The 15,645-nt window shown below is 47.2% G+C and overlaps 1 protein-coding gene across 1 annotated transcript in view; it reads right to left on the minus strand.

Annotated features, from left to right (window-relative positions):
* Positions 1-15,645, minus strand: part of LOC144756381 (bile salt-activated lipase-like) — a 62,157-nt gene that overhangs the window by 37,269 nt on the left and 9,243 nt on the right. The window contains exons 3-4 of the mRNA XM_078646160.1: positions 13,525-13,647; positions 5,464-5,661 (exon numbers count right to left, since the gene is read on the minus strand). Of these exons, the coding sequence (XP_078502286.1) occupies positions 5,464-5,661; positions 13,525-13,647 (321 nt within the window). The remainder of the gene's footprint in view (positions 1-5,463; positions 5,662-13,524; positions 13,648-15,645) is intronic.

A 15,645-nucleotide genomic window follows, 5' to 3' on the forward strand; every position in this document is an offset into this window, starting at 1 on the left:
AGACTTTAAAAAGCACTGGTCTTGCTGGGAAAAAATAAACACCTTATTATGTTACAACCCGGCCCCTCCTCACTAGGAAAACTAGAAGAGACAGGCACTGAAAGCAGTAGATGTTAACCACTTGGATGCTAAGGTCCCTGATAATCTTCCATGTAATTTCCATTGAAATCAATGGAAACTCCATGACGAGCTGAGCTCGTCATGAGCGTCGAAGGGGCTAAAATAAATTCACTTCTACTGAGAGACGCTTCATCTCCAGCTTTGCACTCTGCCCTGAAGAAGACCCAATTATTGCAGGCGCAACCTTGGCCATCCTCATGATCTTACCACAACAGGAGAATCATCCGTACGAAACGTTTCAAAATGGGCACTGGCATAGTATCCCCAATTGCCATGAACTTTTTTCGAAAAAGACTTCGAAATACTGAACTCGAAATACTGAACTCGCTGGGCCTATATTTAATGAGCTATTATCAGTCATTTACTCAAAATTCTTCAATCGACTTGAAACTTAGAATGTTCTGGAGCAAAACTTCATAGATCAACCACAAGCCCATTTCAGTGTTCACACTCTTTGTTTAGTCAGCCATCATATCAGACCATCCTCGACAAAAATTGGGATGACTTCAAAGCATTTTACAAAGGTGACACATATCCCTTGGCACTAGCCAACCCTAGAGCCACATATGCAAGTTTTGGCCACATGTGGCTGCCTCAATAGGCATATTAGTGGACTGACTTCTTTGCAGAAAACTACACAAAGCAAACTAAGACCACCCTAGTCTGTGTCCAGGTAAGTAACAGTGTTGCTCCTACAACTTTCCTGTCACTTGTATGTTTTCATATCTAATTCCGCCCCTTGTCTGATCAGCGAACTCCTCCTCATATCTCTGGCTGCTGACGACACATTACCAAAATCACCATCAAGATGACGTGTTACAAACAGGGACATTATAGTTAGGAAGATTTTTTTTAAACCTTAGAAATTCACTGAAAAAACGAAGGTTATAGGGATGTTATAGTTAGGCTCAAATTTCACTGGTATAAAACTATAGCAATTCAGCAGTTATAGTTACCTGAGCTAACTATAACTTAAGCCCCCACCATGCACTGCTTATGACCTCACATGTTACATCATTCATGAAATGGTCAGTGGCATCACTTATGACATCTCAAATGACACTGGTCCTTTTTATGAAATTTGTCAAAATAAGCCAATGGTTGAAAGGGGTGGACCTAATGCCCACTCTGTAAACTGTTAGCAGTAGGTCTATTTGACAGCTGTTCTATCAAAATCCCAGACCTAAAAAGAAGTTCCTGTGGAAGGAGGATGCGAAAAGATAGTGATAGAGAGATGGAAGTGTGAGATTGCAGAGTAATGTGAAAGGAAGAAAGGCGGTGGCTAAATAAAAATCACTGCGAAAAGCAATTTTAAAGCCAGTAGGTCTGGCTGGTTTTAGGTTTATTTGTTCATTGTTCTGTGATGTATTTGGACGCACTTGCAGGAAACACAGAGATAGGCACCCAAATATGGGCCAGGTGGCGTGATGTATCACACACAGAAGTCTAGTTCTCATGGTTCAGGCACACCCATAATTACACATGTCACGCCCCTTGCCAAACTGAATATCAGTTATGCTTCTTTGGCCACCCCTGATTTAGAGAGCCCCCATCTTTCTCTTCCCACTTAAAGTACTGTCTCCCTTGTTCCTTCATTGGCACTCTTGCCACCATGTTTTCTTCTTGTTTCACCAACTCCCCTAACCAGGGGCCCGATGTAGGTGGCCCAAATACCGGTCGGTAACGGTGAAATTCGGTAAATTTCACTGCTACCGTCCGGTATTTAGCCATTCCTGATGTAGGGAAGGAATCGGTAATAAGGAATCGGTAAATACCGATTCCTTAATACCGATTCCTTATTGGCCTTGCATTTAAGGAATCGGCAATACCGATTCCTTAAATGCAATGTAGAAAGCACATAAAAGAGTGTTTTTGGGCCTTAAGGAATCGGTAATTACAAGTTGGTGGTAATTATCGAATATCTTTAAAAAAGCACTTTCTTGCTTTTTTTGAAGTGCCATATGGCGCACATCCATGCCCTTAGGGCATGTCTTCACATTCATTCCTATGGGCCTCCAAGCCCATAGGAATGAATGGGTAGGTATTCGTTATTACCGAATCTCAATTACCGATTCGGTAATAATGAATATTAAGGATTCAGTATTTTTTACCAAATTTTTACCTACATCTGAAATACCGATTTCTAAATACCGAATCGGTAAAATTCGGTATTTAGAATTCGGTATTTCACTATTACCTACATCGGGTCCCAGATGCCTAACGCCAACAACTGCTACCCAGAAAGTACCTTTCTGGTGAAATTCTAGCATTTTCAGGAAAGTCCTTCTATGTACAAGGTTCTTACGTCATTCGTTTGCTCCTATTTCTTGCAGCGCCTTGAGGCAGCTTTTATGGTGTTGAGGAGTGCAAGACCCTGCCTTCATTCATTCATTTAGAGCTGGCAAACACCAGAGATCAGTGCTGCAGATAAGGCAGGTCTACTGGACTTCCGCCTTAGCTGCACTGCACACACAGCATCTCCCATCCTTCGCGCCACACAAGCACCAGCACTGACCATTATGTGTGTGGGACTACACTGAGATTGGTGACCCTTACCTTAGGGAGATCTTAGGGATTTAGGGCCATTATGGGATAAAATTTGGACCAAGATACGTACATCTTCAAGAGCGGCATCTTTGACACAGTCCCTGTTTTTTATTTATAACAGACTTCTCTTTACACCTTTTGACCTTCACAAGCGCTTCCCCACTACTTCTCATACATGCTGGTCTTGTTCTTCCCCACACGCAACTTTGTTTCATATGTTGTTCTTATGTACATCTGTTCATGCTTTTTGGTTACAGGTTTGGACTCAGATCAACTTGATTTTTCACACGAATATCCCTTTCTCTTACGTTAACATTTTCTTAGGTAGCCTTTCCCCTTGCTGGGACAATGTTGATTTAAAGCCTCAGATTATTGACTTGTTATTGGCCGCTGCATTCCAGCAGATAACGGTTAATTGGAAAGACTTTACCAATGTCTCCTTCAAGGCGTGGTGGTTTAATGTTTGCCATAACCATAGACTAGATACTGCTTTTGTTTTTCCGGCCCACATGGCTGCAAAACGTTTAGGCCTATGGCTCCCTATCACGCTTTACTTGGACACATGTGCTAACCGTTCGTTTCATCCACTGCCCTCACAACAAGAGGTCCTTAAACCTCCTTGAGCGCTCATTACATTCCATCTCTCTTTTTCTTATTGTATTATTTTTATATTTCTTTCAGGTATTCTCTTACTTTTATGTTTAATGTTTACATGCCTTTTCCTTTTACATTCCAATGCCAGGATTTTCCCCTTGATATTATTTACAATTTTATGCTTGTTTTATCTCCTATAACTCACCATGTTTTATATTTCCATTGTACTTTGTATTGACACCTTGCCTTTTTGTTTTTGTTATCAAATAAAATTTTCTTGAACTTAAAAAAAAAGGGATTTAGGGCCATATGTATCAAGCCAAATTGACTTCGCAAACGCCGAAATTCCCAGAATTTCGGCGTTTGCGAATGCAATTTGGACTAATGGTATGCATCAAGCCAATCTGCTTGAAAAATAAGGAATCGCAAAATATACGATTCCTTATCTTGCGATTGCATTTAAGGAATTGCAAACTTTGCGATTCCTTAAATGCAATGTAAGAAGCCAAAAAAATTAGCAAATTGGCCTTAAGGAATCGCAATTTACCACCAACTTCTAGTTGGTGTTAAGTTGCGAATTCCTTTCAAAATGCATATTTTTTCAATTTTCTAAGTGCCATGTGACGCACATACATGCCCTTAGGGCATGTATGTGCGCCACATGTGCACCCATGCCGATTTCAGGGGTGCAACAGGGTGTCCTTTGGACACCCCTGCACCCTTGAAAATATTCACAATTTGCGATTAGCAAATTGCGAATCGCAAATTTCCCCTTCATTCCTATGGGCCTCCTGGCCCATAGAAATGAATGGGAAATTATTCCTTAATTGCGATTAGCAATTTGCTAATCGCAATTAAGGAATTTTAAGAAATCGCTAAAAAGAAGCTAATTTCTACATGCATACCATTTTGCGATTTCTAAATAGCGATTCCTTAAAAATCGCTATTTAGGAATCGCAAAACGGAATGTTGATACATATGGCCCTTAGAGGCTAACAGCTCCTGTTCCGAATAGCTTTGAATTGATTGATCCAATTTCAACTCTTTCATGCCCTCTTAGGCCAGGGCACTGACAATGCACAGCCATACCAATCCATAGTCAAAATATGTTTTCATCTAATAGTCAGGGCAAGTGATGCGTGGTCTCGATATTATAATACACCAGCAACTCATCACAGCACTCTGAGATATCTAGCTCAGAAACTGGTGCTCTCTTGTGGGAATAGATCCGCAAGGAGCTCCAAGAATCTTCTACTGAAACCTCAACGATTTGTCAAGAAGAAAACATATCAACTGTCCTCCTCAAGAATGGCTCCCAGGATTTGGAATGCTTTGCCCCCAGAAACAAGAAAGAATCCTTCTACTGCATTCTTCAAAAATGAAGTGAAAGCTATTCTCATGGCTAAATATACCTGTACTATTTATATCTACCTGTTATATAATTGCTAGTTGGTATTATTTACTTGTTTGTACGAGACTCACCTACATTTTTTACTTTCTATCTTGTAAAGCGCTCTGATACTCGTAAGGGTTTAGTTTGCGCTATACAAAACTTTCCAAATAAATAAAAAAAGACATAAAAATAAAATAAATAAAAACTCACTAATATTAGTTCCAATAATCTCTGTAAACACCTCCCATTTCTTAGGTGTGAGGTTCGATTTAGATCTAAAAGAAACTTTTTTTATGGATCTTGGATCGGGTGTTGAAAAACCAATACAACATTTCCCTGCAAAATGTCTGTAAGACCTCCATACACCACCAGCATCAACAGTAAATTAACCCCTTCACTGCGGCGGCTATTCCGCCGCAGTGCTAAGGGGGCGGGGCGGCCGCGCGGTGGGCGTATGCTGGTGACGGAACCGCTCCGTCACCAGCCGCGGTTGCGCTGTGCTCATGACGGAGCGGTTCCGTCGCGGCCCCGCCCGCTCAATGGAACGCTCAGCGCAGGCGCGGAATACGCGCTGCGCAGGCGTGCCAAGCGGGCCGTGACGGAACCGCTCCGTCATCAGCACAGCGCGACCGCAGCTGATGACGGAGTGGTTCCGTCACCAGCAGGGGAGGGGTTAAAGAAAAACGGTACTTAAAACAAATTGAGAATGATTCAAAGTCATCAGGGAAAGACTGCAGAACAGACCCGGCCCCCCTGAAAGCCTGGGCCAGTGCCCACTTTGCCCATGCCTTAAAACGTCTCTGCCTTACCTGGAGCATTTTCATCTCCCGTGCTCAGGAACCCCAGGGGTCCCACGCGGTAGTTGAAGGTCACCACGATGACATTGCCGCGCACTGCCAGCTCTTCACCGTCGTACAAGTAGTTGCCCAAGAAGTTGGCTCCCTGACTCGCCCCCAGCAGGAAGCCTCCACCATAAATCCAGACCATGACGGGCATGTGGGTGGAAACTGTAGGAGAGAAGAGAAGGTGTCAGCGCCCCCTAGAGGTAGGACATGTGGGTGGCACCTGCAGGACAGAAGAGAAGGTGACAGCGCCCCCTAGAGGTAGGACATGTGGGTGGAAACTGCAGGAGAGAAGAGAAGGTGTCAGCGCCCCCTAGAGGAAGGACATGTGGGTGGAAACTGCAGGAGAGAAGAGAAGGTGTCAGCGGCCCCTAGAGGTAGGACATGTGGGTGGAAACTGAAGGAGAGGAGAGAAGGTGACAGCGCCCCCTAGAGGTAGGACATGTGGGTGGAAACTGCAGAAGAGAAGGTGTCAGCGGCCCCTAGAGGTAGGAAATGTGGGTGGAAACTGCAGAAGAGAAGGTGACAGCGCCCCCTAGAGGTAGGACACGTGGGTGGAAACTGCAGGAGAGAAGAGAAGGTGACAGCGCCCCCTAGAGATAGGACACGTGGGTGGAAACTGCAGGAGAGAAGAGAAGGTGACAGCGCCCCCTAGAGGTAGGACATGTGGGTGGAAACTGCAGGAGAGAAGAGAAGGTGTCAGCGCCCCCTAGAGGTAGGACATGTGGGTGGAAACTGCAGGAGAGAAGAGAAGGTGACAGCGCCCCCTAGAGGTAGGACATGTGGGTGGAAACTGCAGGAGAGAAGAGAAGGTGTCAGCGCCCCCTAGAGGTAGGACATGTGGGTGGAAACTGCAGGAGAGAAGAGAAGGTGTCAGCGCCCCCTAGAGGTAGGACATGTGGGTGGAAACTGCAGGAGAGAAGAGAAGGTGACAGCGCCCCCTAGAGATAGGACACGTGGGTGGAAACTGCAGGAGAGAAGAGAAGGTGACAGTACCCCCTAGAGGTAGGACATGTGGGTGGAAACTGCAGGAGAGAAGAGAAGGTGACAGCGCCCCCTAGAGGTAGGGCATGTGGGTGGAAACTGCAGGAGAGGAGAGAAGGTGACAGCGCCCCCTAGAGGTAGGGCATGTGGGTGGAAACTGTAGGAGAGAAGAGAAGGTGACAGCGCCCCCTAGAGGTAGGACATGTGGGTGGAAACTGTAGGAGAGGAGAGAAGGTGACAGCACCCCCTAGAGGTAGGGCATGTGGGTGGAAACTGCAGGAGAGGAGAGAAGGTGACAGCGCCCCCTAGAGGTAGGGCATGTGGGTGGAAACTGTAGGAGAGAAGAGAAGGTGACAGCGCCCCCTAGAGGTAGGACATGTGGGTGGAAACTGTAGGAGAGGAGAGAAGGTGACAGCACCCCCTAGAGGTAGGACATGTGGGTGGAAACTGCAGGAGAGGAGAGAAGGTGACCGCGCCCCCTAGAGGTAGGACATGTGGGTGTAAACTGCAGGAGAGAAGAGAAGGTGACAGCGCCCCCTAGAGGTAGGACATGTGGGTGGAAACTGTAGGAGAGACGAGAAGGTGTCAGCGCCCCCTAGAGGTAGGACATGTGGGTGGAAACTGCAGGAGAGAAGAGAAGGTGTCAGCGGCCCCTAGAGGTAGGACATGTGGGTGGAAACTGCAGGAGAGAAGAGAAGGTGACAGTGCCCCCTAGAGGTAGGACATGTTGGTGGAAACTGCAGAAGCGAAGGTGTCAGCGGCCCCTAGAGGTAGGAAATGTGGGTGGAAGCTGCAGGAGAGAAGAGAAGGTGACAGCGGCCCCTAGAGGTAGGACATGTGGGTGGCAACTGCAGGACGGACGAGAAGGTGACAGCGCCCCCTAGAGGTAGGACATGTGGGTGGAAACTGCAGAAGAGAAGGTGTCAGCGGCCCCTAGAGGTAGGACATGTGGGTGGAAACTGCAGAAGAGTAGGTGACAGCGGCCCCTAGAGGTAGGACATGTGGGTGGAAACTGCAGGAGGGAAGAGAAGGTGTCAGCGACCCCTAGAGGTAGGACATGTGGGTGGAAACTGTAGGAGAGAAGAGAAGGTGACAGCGCCCCCTAGAGGTAGGACATGTGGGTGGAAACTGTAGGAGAGAAGGTGTCAGCGGCCCCTAGAGGTAGGACATGTGGGTGGAAACTGTAGGAGAGAAGAGAAGGTGTCAGCGCCCCCTAGAGGTAGGACATGTGGGTGGAAACTGCAGGAGAGAAGAGAAGGTGACAGCGCCCAGTAGAGGTAGGACATGTGGGTGGAAACTGCAGGAGAGAAGAGAAGGTGTCAGCGCCCCCTAGAGGTAGGACATGTGGGTGGAAACTGTAGGAGAGAAGAGAAGGTGACAGCGCCCCCTAGAGGTAGGACATGTGGGTGGAAACTACAGAAGAGAAGGTGACAGTGCCCCCTAGAGGTAGGACATGTGGGTGGAAACTGCAGGAGAGAAGAGAAGGTGTCAGCGCCCCCTAGAGGTAGGGCATGTGGGTGGAAACTGCAGGAGAGGAGAGAAGGTTTCAGCACCCCTAGAGGTAGGACATGTGGGTGGAAACTGCAGGAGAGAAGAGAAGGTGACAGCGCCCCCTAGAGGTAGGACATGTGGGTGGAAACTGTAGGAGAGAAGAGAAGGTGTCAGCGCCCCCTAGAGGTAGGGCATGTGGGTGGAAACTGCAGGAGAGGAGAGAAGGTTTCAGCACCCCTAGAGGTAGGACATGTGGGTGGAAACTGCAGGAGAGAAGAGAAGGTGTCAGCGCCCCCTAGAGGTAGGACATGTGGGTGGAGACTGCAGGAGAGAAGAGAAGGTGACAGCGCCCACTAGAGGTAGGACATGTGGGTGGAAACTGCAGAAGAGAAGGTGACAGCGCCCAGTAGAGGTAGGACATGTGGGTGGAAACTGTAGGAGAGAAGAGAAGGTGACAGCGCCCCCTAGAGGTAGGACATGTGGGTGGAAACTGCAGAAGAGAAGGTGACAGCGCCCCCTAGAGGTAGGACATGTGGGTGGAAACTGTAGGAGAGAAGAGAAGGTGACAGCGCCCCCTAGAGGTAGGACATGTGGGTGGAAACTGTAGGAGAGAAGAGAAGGTGACCGCGCCCCCTAGAGGTAGGACATGTGGGTGGAGACTGCAGGAGAGAAGAGAAGGTGACAGCGCCCACTAGAGGTAGGACATGTGGGTGGAAACTGCAGAAGAGAAGGTGATAGCGCCCCCTAGAGGTAGGACACGTGGGTGGAAACTGCAGGAGAGAAGAGAAGGTGACAGCGCCCCCTAGAGATAGGACACGTGGGTGGAAACTGCAGGAGAGAAGAGAAGGTGACAGCGCCCCCTAGAGGTAGGACATGTGGGTGGAAACTGCAGGAGAGAAGAGAAGGTGACAGCGCCCCCTAGAGGTAGGACATGTGGGTGGAAACTGCAGGAGAGAAGAGAAGGTGTCAGCGCCCCCTAGAGGTAGGGCATGTGGGTGTAAACTGCAGGAGAGAAGAGAAGGTGACAGCGCCCCCTAGAGGTAGGGCATGTGGGTGTAAACTGCAGGAGAGAAGAGAAGGTGACAGCGCCCCCTAGAGGTAGGACATGTGGGTGGAAACTGCAGGAGAGAAGAGAAGGTGTCAGCGCCCCCTAGAGGTAGGGCATGTGGGTGTAAACTGCAGGAGAGAAGAGAAGGTGACAGCGCCCCCTAGAGGTAGGACATGTGGGTGTAAACTGCAGGAGAGAAGAGAAGGTGACAGCGCCCCCTAGAGGTAGGGCATGTGGGTGGAAACTGCAGGAGAGAAGAGAAGGTGTCAGCGCCCCTAGAGGTAGGGCATGTGGGTGGAAACTGTAGGAGAGAAGAGAAGGTGACAGCGCCCCCTAGAGGTAGGACATGTAGGTGGAAACTGTAGGAGAGAAGAGAAGGTGTCAGCGCCCCTAGAGGTAGGGCATGTGGGTGGAAACTGTAGGAGAGAAGAGAAGGTGACAGCGCCCCCTAGAGGTAGGGCATGTGGGTGGAAACTGCAGGAGAGAAGAGAAGGTGTCAGCGCCCCTAGAGGTAGGGCATGTGGGTGGAAACTGCAGGAGAGAAGAGAAGGTGTCAGCGGCCCCTAGAGGTAGGACATGTGGGTGGAAACTGCAGGAGAGAAGAGAAAGTGACAGCGCCCCCTAGAGGTAGAGCATGTATGTGTAGACTGCAGAGAGAAGAGCAAGTGTACGCACTCTCTGCAGGCGGGCCGTGTGTAGGGCTGCCACCTGGCCGGTTTTATACTGCCAATTTTCATGCCCTGGCCGGTACAAATTTTGGAAAATTACCCAAAGCCGGTATTTTCCCCCCTTATTAGTACATATTTTAAATATTAGAATAAAACCCATTAAAATGTGTTCTACGACTGGGCTGATGACACTTGACTGATAATTAAAGTGAACAAAGACAGAAAGGAAACATAAAAAATCAGTATGGACGATTTCGTATAACGTTTACTAAAGTAGTGCAGAGGATAAACGTACCTGCTACAAAGCACCTGTAACTTGCATATCACAGAATTTTATTTTATGTAGACAGCTCGTAAGTTAACAAAACCATGGTGAGCTATGAACTGCTATCAAACAGCAGCATGCACTGAAAGGAATGTATGACAATAAAACGCATACATTTACAATGCATGCCTTTACAACGCAGTTTTTATATCGCAACATCCATTAAAACGCATACATGTATATCGCATACCACCACAACAAATTTTTTTTAACTACTTTTACAACGCATTCTATTGCATCGCATTATACCTTTACAATGCATACCATTACAACGCATACAATACATTGCATTTAAGGTAAGTGTTGGATAGTGTAGGGGTAAAAATTACTATTCTAACTCCATGGGGTGCAACAGTAGGGTAAGTGTTGGATAGTCTAGGGGGTACTATGCGTTGTAATGGTATGCGTTGTAATGACATGCAATGTAATGCCTGCGTTGTAGTGAAATGCTTTGTAGTGTCATGCGTTGTAGCGACATGCAATGTAATGGATGCGTTGTAGTGACATGCGTTGTAAAGGATGTTGCGATGTAATGACTGCGTTGTAAATGTAGTGCGATGTAATGGCTGCGTTGTAAAGGTTGTTTCCCACTGAAAGGCATATGTTTATAGAACCTTATGTTTTCCCCCGTCTTTGGTTACTTTGAACGGTTTGTTGGGTAGAAATAAATCTTATTAGTTGCGCCAACCCCCGCCAATGAATTACGGTTTAAATCCTGAGTTGGTTCTTTTTGAGACCAAGCACTCTTGAAATATACTGCCTACCATTATGGATGACACGTGACTCATACACCTTGTAGTCCTCATTTTCTTAGATAACCTATACATTTATTGACACACTTGTATCTATAATGTGTGTGGACTTAAAGGGCACTGAAACCATACATTGGCATGAGAAGCACTATAAAAGAAATTAAAAACGTGTGCGATAGGAGCTATGGAGAGATGAGGGGCACCCTTGGAAGGTGGTAGTGAGGGAATCCATAAAGGAGGAGGCAATTGGGGAGGAAGGGGGGCAACAAAAATAGTTGCACAGGCACCACCTGCCCTAAAGCCGGCCTTGATTGAAAATTAACTACACTACACATCATGTATGATTTCCATATAAAAAAATACCTTTTTGTTATACTCCTTAGACTTTTAAAATGCCTTTTAGCCCAAACGCTACAAATCTGACTCTTTCGGATGTGAGTTACGTTGCCTTGCACACAATGGACCCGATTCACAGAACTAACTTAAGACAAAATCCTAAACTTACAACCATTTTGGTATTCACAGAAGGCACTTACTCATTTTGGTATTCACAGAAGTTAGGACTTCTAACTTTAGGACTCCTAAATGCCTTCTGTGAATATCGAAAGTCTTAAAATTAGAATTTTTCTCAGTTTATGAGTAGTAAAGTTAGGACTCCTAACTTCTGTGAATACCGAAATGAGTAAGTGCCTTCTGTGAATACTAAAATGGTAGTAAGTTTAGGATTTTGTCTTAAGTTAGTTCTGTGGATCGGGCCCAATGTCACTTGTGTATTATACACCAGCGACAACAGTCTCACTTTTTAAATACAAGTCTCACAGCTTGGACCACACTCCCACTTATGTTGTATGGTATTATAGGTAGACCTCATAGAGAATGGGAACATCCAAGATGGCTGCCCAATGATTGATTCTCAGCAAATAAGTATGGGCCTAATGAGGCTTGGGTGGTAACTGTCAATCCTCTGATAAGGGAAGGCGGGAGATCTTCGATCACCACCCAACTCTAAATCAGGCCCTTGACCTGCCAACATTCCCTTAGCCACATAAATAGGTGCATCTAGAAATATGTGGACCCCAGGCTAAAACAATGCACAAAACCTGGTTTATTTATGTCTCTGTGACTCATGGCACAGACATGATGCTGCCTCAGTCTCTACCCTGAGAGTGCTGTTGGGAATAAGCCCACACTGCATAATGAGCAGGAAAGTGCAAGCCCTGGTGTAACCAGAAAGATGGTGGCGCCTGCATGCCACCAGTAGCCTCTGGTGAACTAGGCGCGTGCAGAGGTTGCCCATTGCATGGCTCTCTGCAGCTTTTCTGGGCACAAAGCGCGGCACATTCGTGGATCTGGAGCAGGCTTCTATCACGAGAAGCTTGTGAACCACGGGTAGCTCCCCAGCTTCCTCTGAGCAGCTCTCCCGTGTGAATTCCAGCCTACTAAACTAGAAGCTTTTTGCTTGGTTGGATTAATATATGTATCCCAAAAGTGAAAAGTGAATATTCAAGATGAAAATGTGTAGATTTTCAAAACCCACAATTCCCATGCTATATTTAAAGCTGATATTTGAATGATAAATCATGCAGCATTGGGAGATTTATGACTAATATTATTACATTGCTATGTATTACCTTGGGGCCAGGGGCACTGCAGCTGTGGCTGTCATGACTACTCTTGGTAAAGGCATTCAAAATTAAAAAAAAGTTTTTTTAAATTACTGCTGGTAATTCTGCACTGTGGTGATCACGGCGGGTAATCTCGCATAGGGTGGCCACTAATATAACCTTTTCTTGTGTATGGCACTAATATTATTAGTAGCTTGGGATAATTTTACTTGAACATAAGTAGCTCTAATTACTGAAAAGGTGGGAGACCCCTGATCTAGAGGCTGTGGGTGTCTGAGTCTGGATCCAGGGGTCGTGGGTGTCTCAGTCTGGATCCAGGGGTCGTGGGTGTCTGAGTCTGGATCCAGGGATCGTGGGTGTTGTCAGTCTGGATCCAGGGATCGTGGGTGTTGTCAGTCTGGATCCAGGGATCGTGGGTGTTGTCAGTCTGGATCCAGGGATCGTGGGTGTTGTCAGTCTGGATCCAGGGATCGTGGGTGTTGTCAGTCTGGATCCAGGGATCGTGGGTGTTGTCAGTCTGGATCCAGGGATCGTGGGTGTTGTCAGTCTGGATCCAGGGATCGTGGGTGTTGTCAGTCTGGATCCAGGGATCGTGGGTGTTGTCAGTCTGGATCTGGACCACGGGTCTCACCAGCTTGGATCTAGAACCATGGGAAGTGTCCGTATGAATCGAAAGATGGGCTGTGTGAGCCTGGATCCAGAGATCACAAGCTGAGTGTAACCCTGGGTCCAGAGATCATGGGCTGTATGAGCTGGATCCAGAGATCATGGGCTGTGTGAGTCTAAATCTCTGGCTTCAGGGATCACAGATTGTCTGAGCCTGGATTGACGGATCACAAAGATCGAAGGCTTTGTGAGCCTGGATCCAGGGATCATGTGCTGTGTGCGCCTGAATCGCGGGCTGTGTGAGCCTGGTTCTAGGGATTGTGGGCTGTGTGACCCTGGGTCGAGAGATCATGGGCTTTATGCATCTGGATCCAAAGTTCAGAGGTTGTTTCTGTCTGGATTGGGAAGTCACATCCGGTGTCAGCCTGGATTAAGGAGTCCTTCCCAGCATAGTGATAGAGGCAGGGGTCTTTGAAGGCCTGGATCCAGAGGTCATAGTCCTTGCCCGGTGATCCCCACCCCCACTTACTTCCTTTTCTGGACTGTGGGATCCAGATGTTCAGGTACAGGCAGTCGGTGCTCCCAAACGATTCGGACTGGTCTATCTTAGTCTGCAAACAGCGGGGTTTGAATTCCTGGGTCTTCAGCGTTCCTGAAAAAAAGAACAAAAAGATGAGTACAAATAAAAATTACAACTACACTTTGAGACCTCTTTCGATGACCCCTTCATCCCACGCTTCCAGGCTGACTGACTTGTGACTGACTCTACACCAGTCCCCTTCCTCCTGGTATGAGTGTGTTGGGCCCCGAGCAGTTCCCTCCCAACATGGACTAGGATGAAAGTGTCTAGAGAGCCATGTGGGACAACAACCGAGGGAGTCAAAAGACATCCAGTGTCTACGACCCCCCACCTGCCTCCTGCCCCCTCACAGCTCATATCTAAGGCCTCTGCCAAACAATGGGGTGTTGGTGTCAGCCCTGAGCATGCAGCATCGTGGCTGCTTCCAAATCCTTCTGGAGACCCTGAATGGGTGGTTGCATCACTGTGGAAAGGGGGACCTTCTCTGGCTGGAGTTAAGCTCTTCTAAACATTCTTAGCATAGAATGGTCCTTTTCACCCACCCCATTTTGATGCAGTTGTGATTTTCTGCATAAAGGAGGCAGCAGAGAGAACCTAAGAGCACAAAGGGGCTTTACGTCTGCTTGCATTGACCTGTTTTCTTTGCTGGTTTTCACTTGGTACCTCAGGTTCAGTGCTCTGAGAAGTGAGTGAGGTGCATTAGGGCATTTCATACAGTTCAGGGCTTTCGTTTTTGAGTTGAATAGAGGCAACTCAGACTCGAGAGCCACACTCTGAGGACGCTACAAGCGACAAAATGATATGGATAAAGCAAGACACCCTTCAGCCAAGTATAGCAGGTGATCGCCCAGTTTTCAGTCCAGCTAATTTAGAACCTTATATTCTTGGTTAAAACGAGAGGAGGAGGGTAGAGCTACCGGGGCCATCAGAGCCCTTTCGAGCAGAAGATATTTAGATGTCATGGGGTGAGGAGGACTTTGGGCCGAAGATGTTTAGAACTCATGGGGTGAGGAGGACTTTGGGCAGAGGATATTTAGAACTCATGGGGTGAGGAGGACTTTGGGCCGAAGATGTTTAGAACTCATGGGGTGAGGAGGACTTTGGGCAGAAGATATTTAGAACTCATAGGGTGAGGAGGACTTTGGGCTGAAGATATTTAGAACTCATAGGGTGAGGAGGACTTTGGGCTGAAGATATTTAGAACTCATGGGGTGAGGAGGACTTTGGGCTGAAGATATTTAGAACTCATGGGGTGTGGAGGACTTTGGGCAGAAGATATTTAGAACTCGTGGGGTGAGGAGGACTTTGGGCAGAAGATATTTAGAACTCATGGGGTGAGGAGGACTTTGGGCAGAAGATATTTAAAAGTCATGTGGTGAGGAGGACTTTGGGCAGAAGATATTTAAAAGTCATGGGGTGAGGAGGACTTTGAGCAGAAGATATTAGACGTCATGGGGTGAGGAGGAATTTGGGCAGAAGATATTTAGAAGTCATGGGGTGAGGAGGACTTTAGGCAGAAGATATTTAGAAGTCATGGGGTTAGGAGGGGGTAGAGGGGAACTCCAGAACATTGAGAACCAAGGCTCTCTCTAAGAATAAGCGGCAATGAAAGTTCCAAGTTCTAGCTTGAAGATATTTGCCGAGAGAGCAAATGGATAAGTATACGTAGTCTCTGCCGAAGGACGCCAGGCAGAGAGTTTAGAGGGCAAAGCTCTATCAGCGCTAATGTAAAATCTACCCGAGTCAAATATTTGGTGCCTGTCATCTTGTACACAGAGATTAAGATTTTTGGGCTACTATATGTGCTCCAAATTTATGTTGTAATTAATGCCCCCAAGGAGTCCTGCCTAATATCCAGAATATCCACAGAACACGGTAAAAATAAAGAGTAAAGAACACTGAGGAGGTGAAACCGTGCCAAGCTCAAGAGAAGGTGCCAGTCAGACAGGCATCTTTTACCTTTCCGCTGGGCCGCAGCTCTGAGGAGACAGTGAACAGGAAACCATGCCCCGGGGAAGGTGCTGGGTAGGTGGGCATTTCTTACCCTTCTAGCTGGACTGCAGGTCTGAG

The sequence above is a fragment of the Lissotriton helveticus genome, chromosome 5_1 (genome assembly GCF_964261635.1).
Source record: "Lissotriton helveticus chromosome 5_1, aLisHel1.1, whole genome shotgun sequence".
Classification (NCBI taxonomy): domain Eukaryota; kingdom Metazoa; phylum Chordata; class Amphibia; order Caudata; family Salamandridae; genus Lissotriton; species Lissotriton helveticus.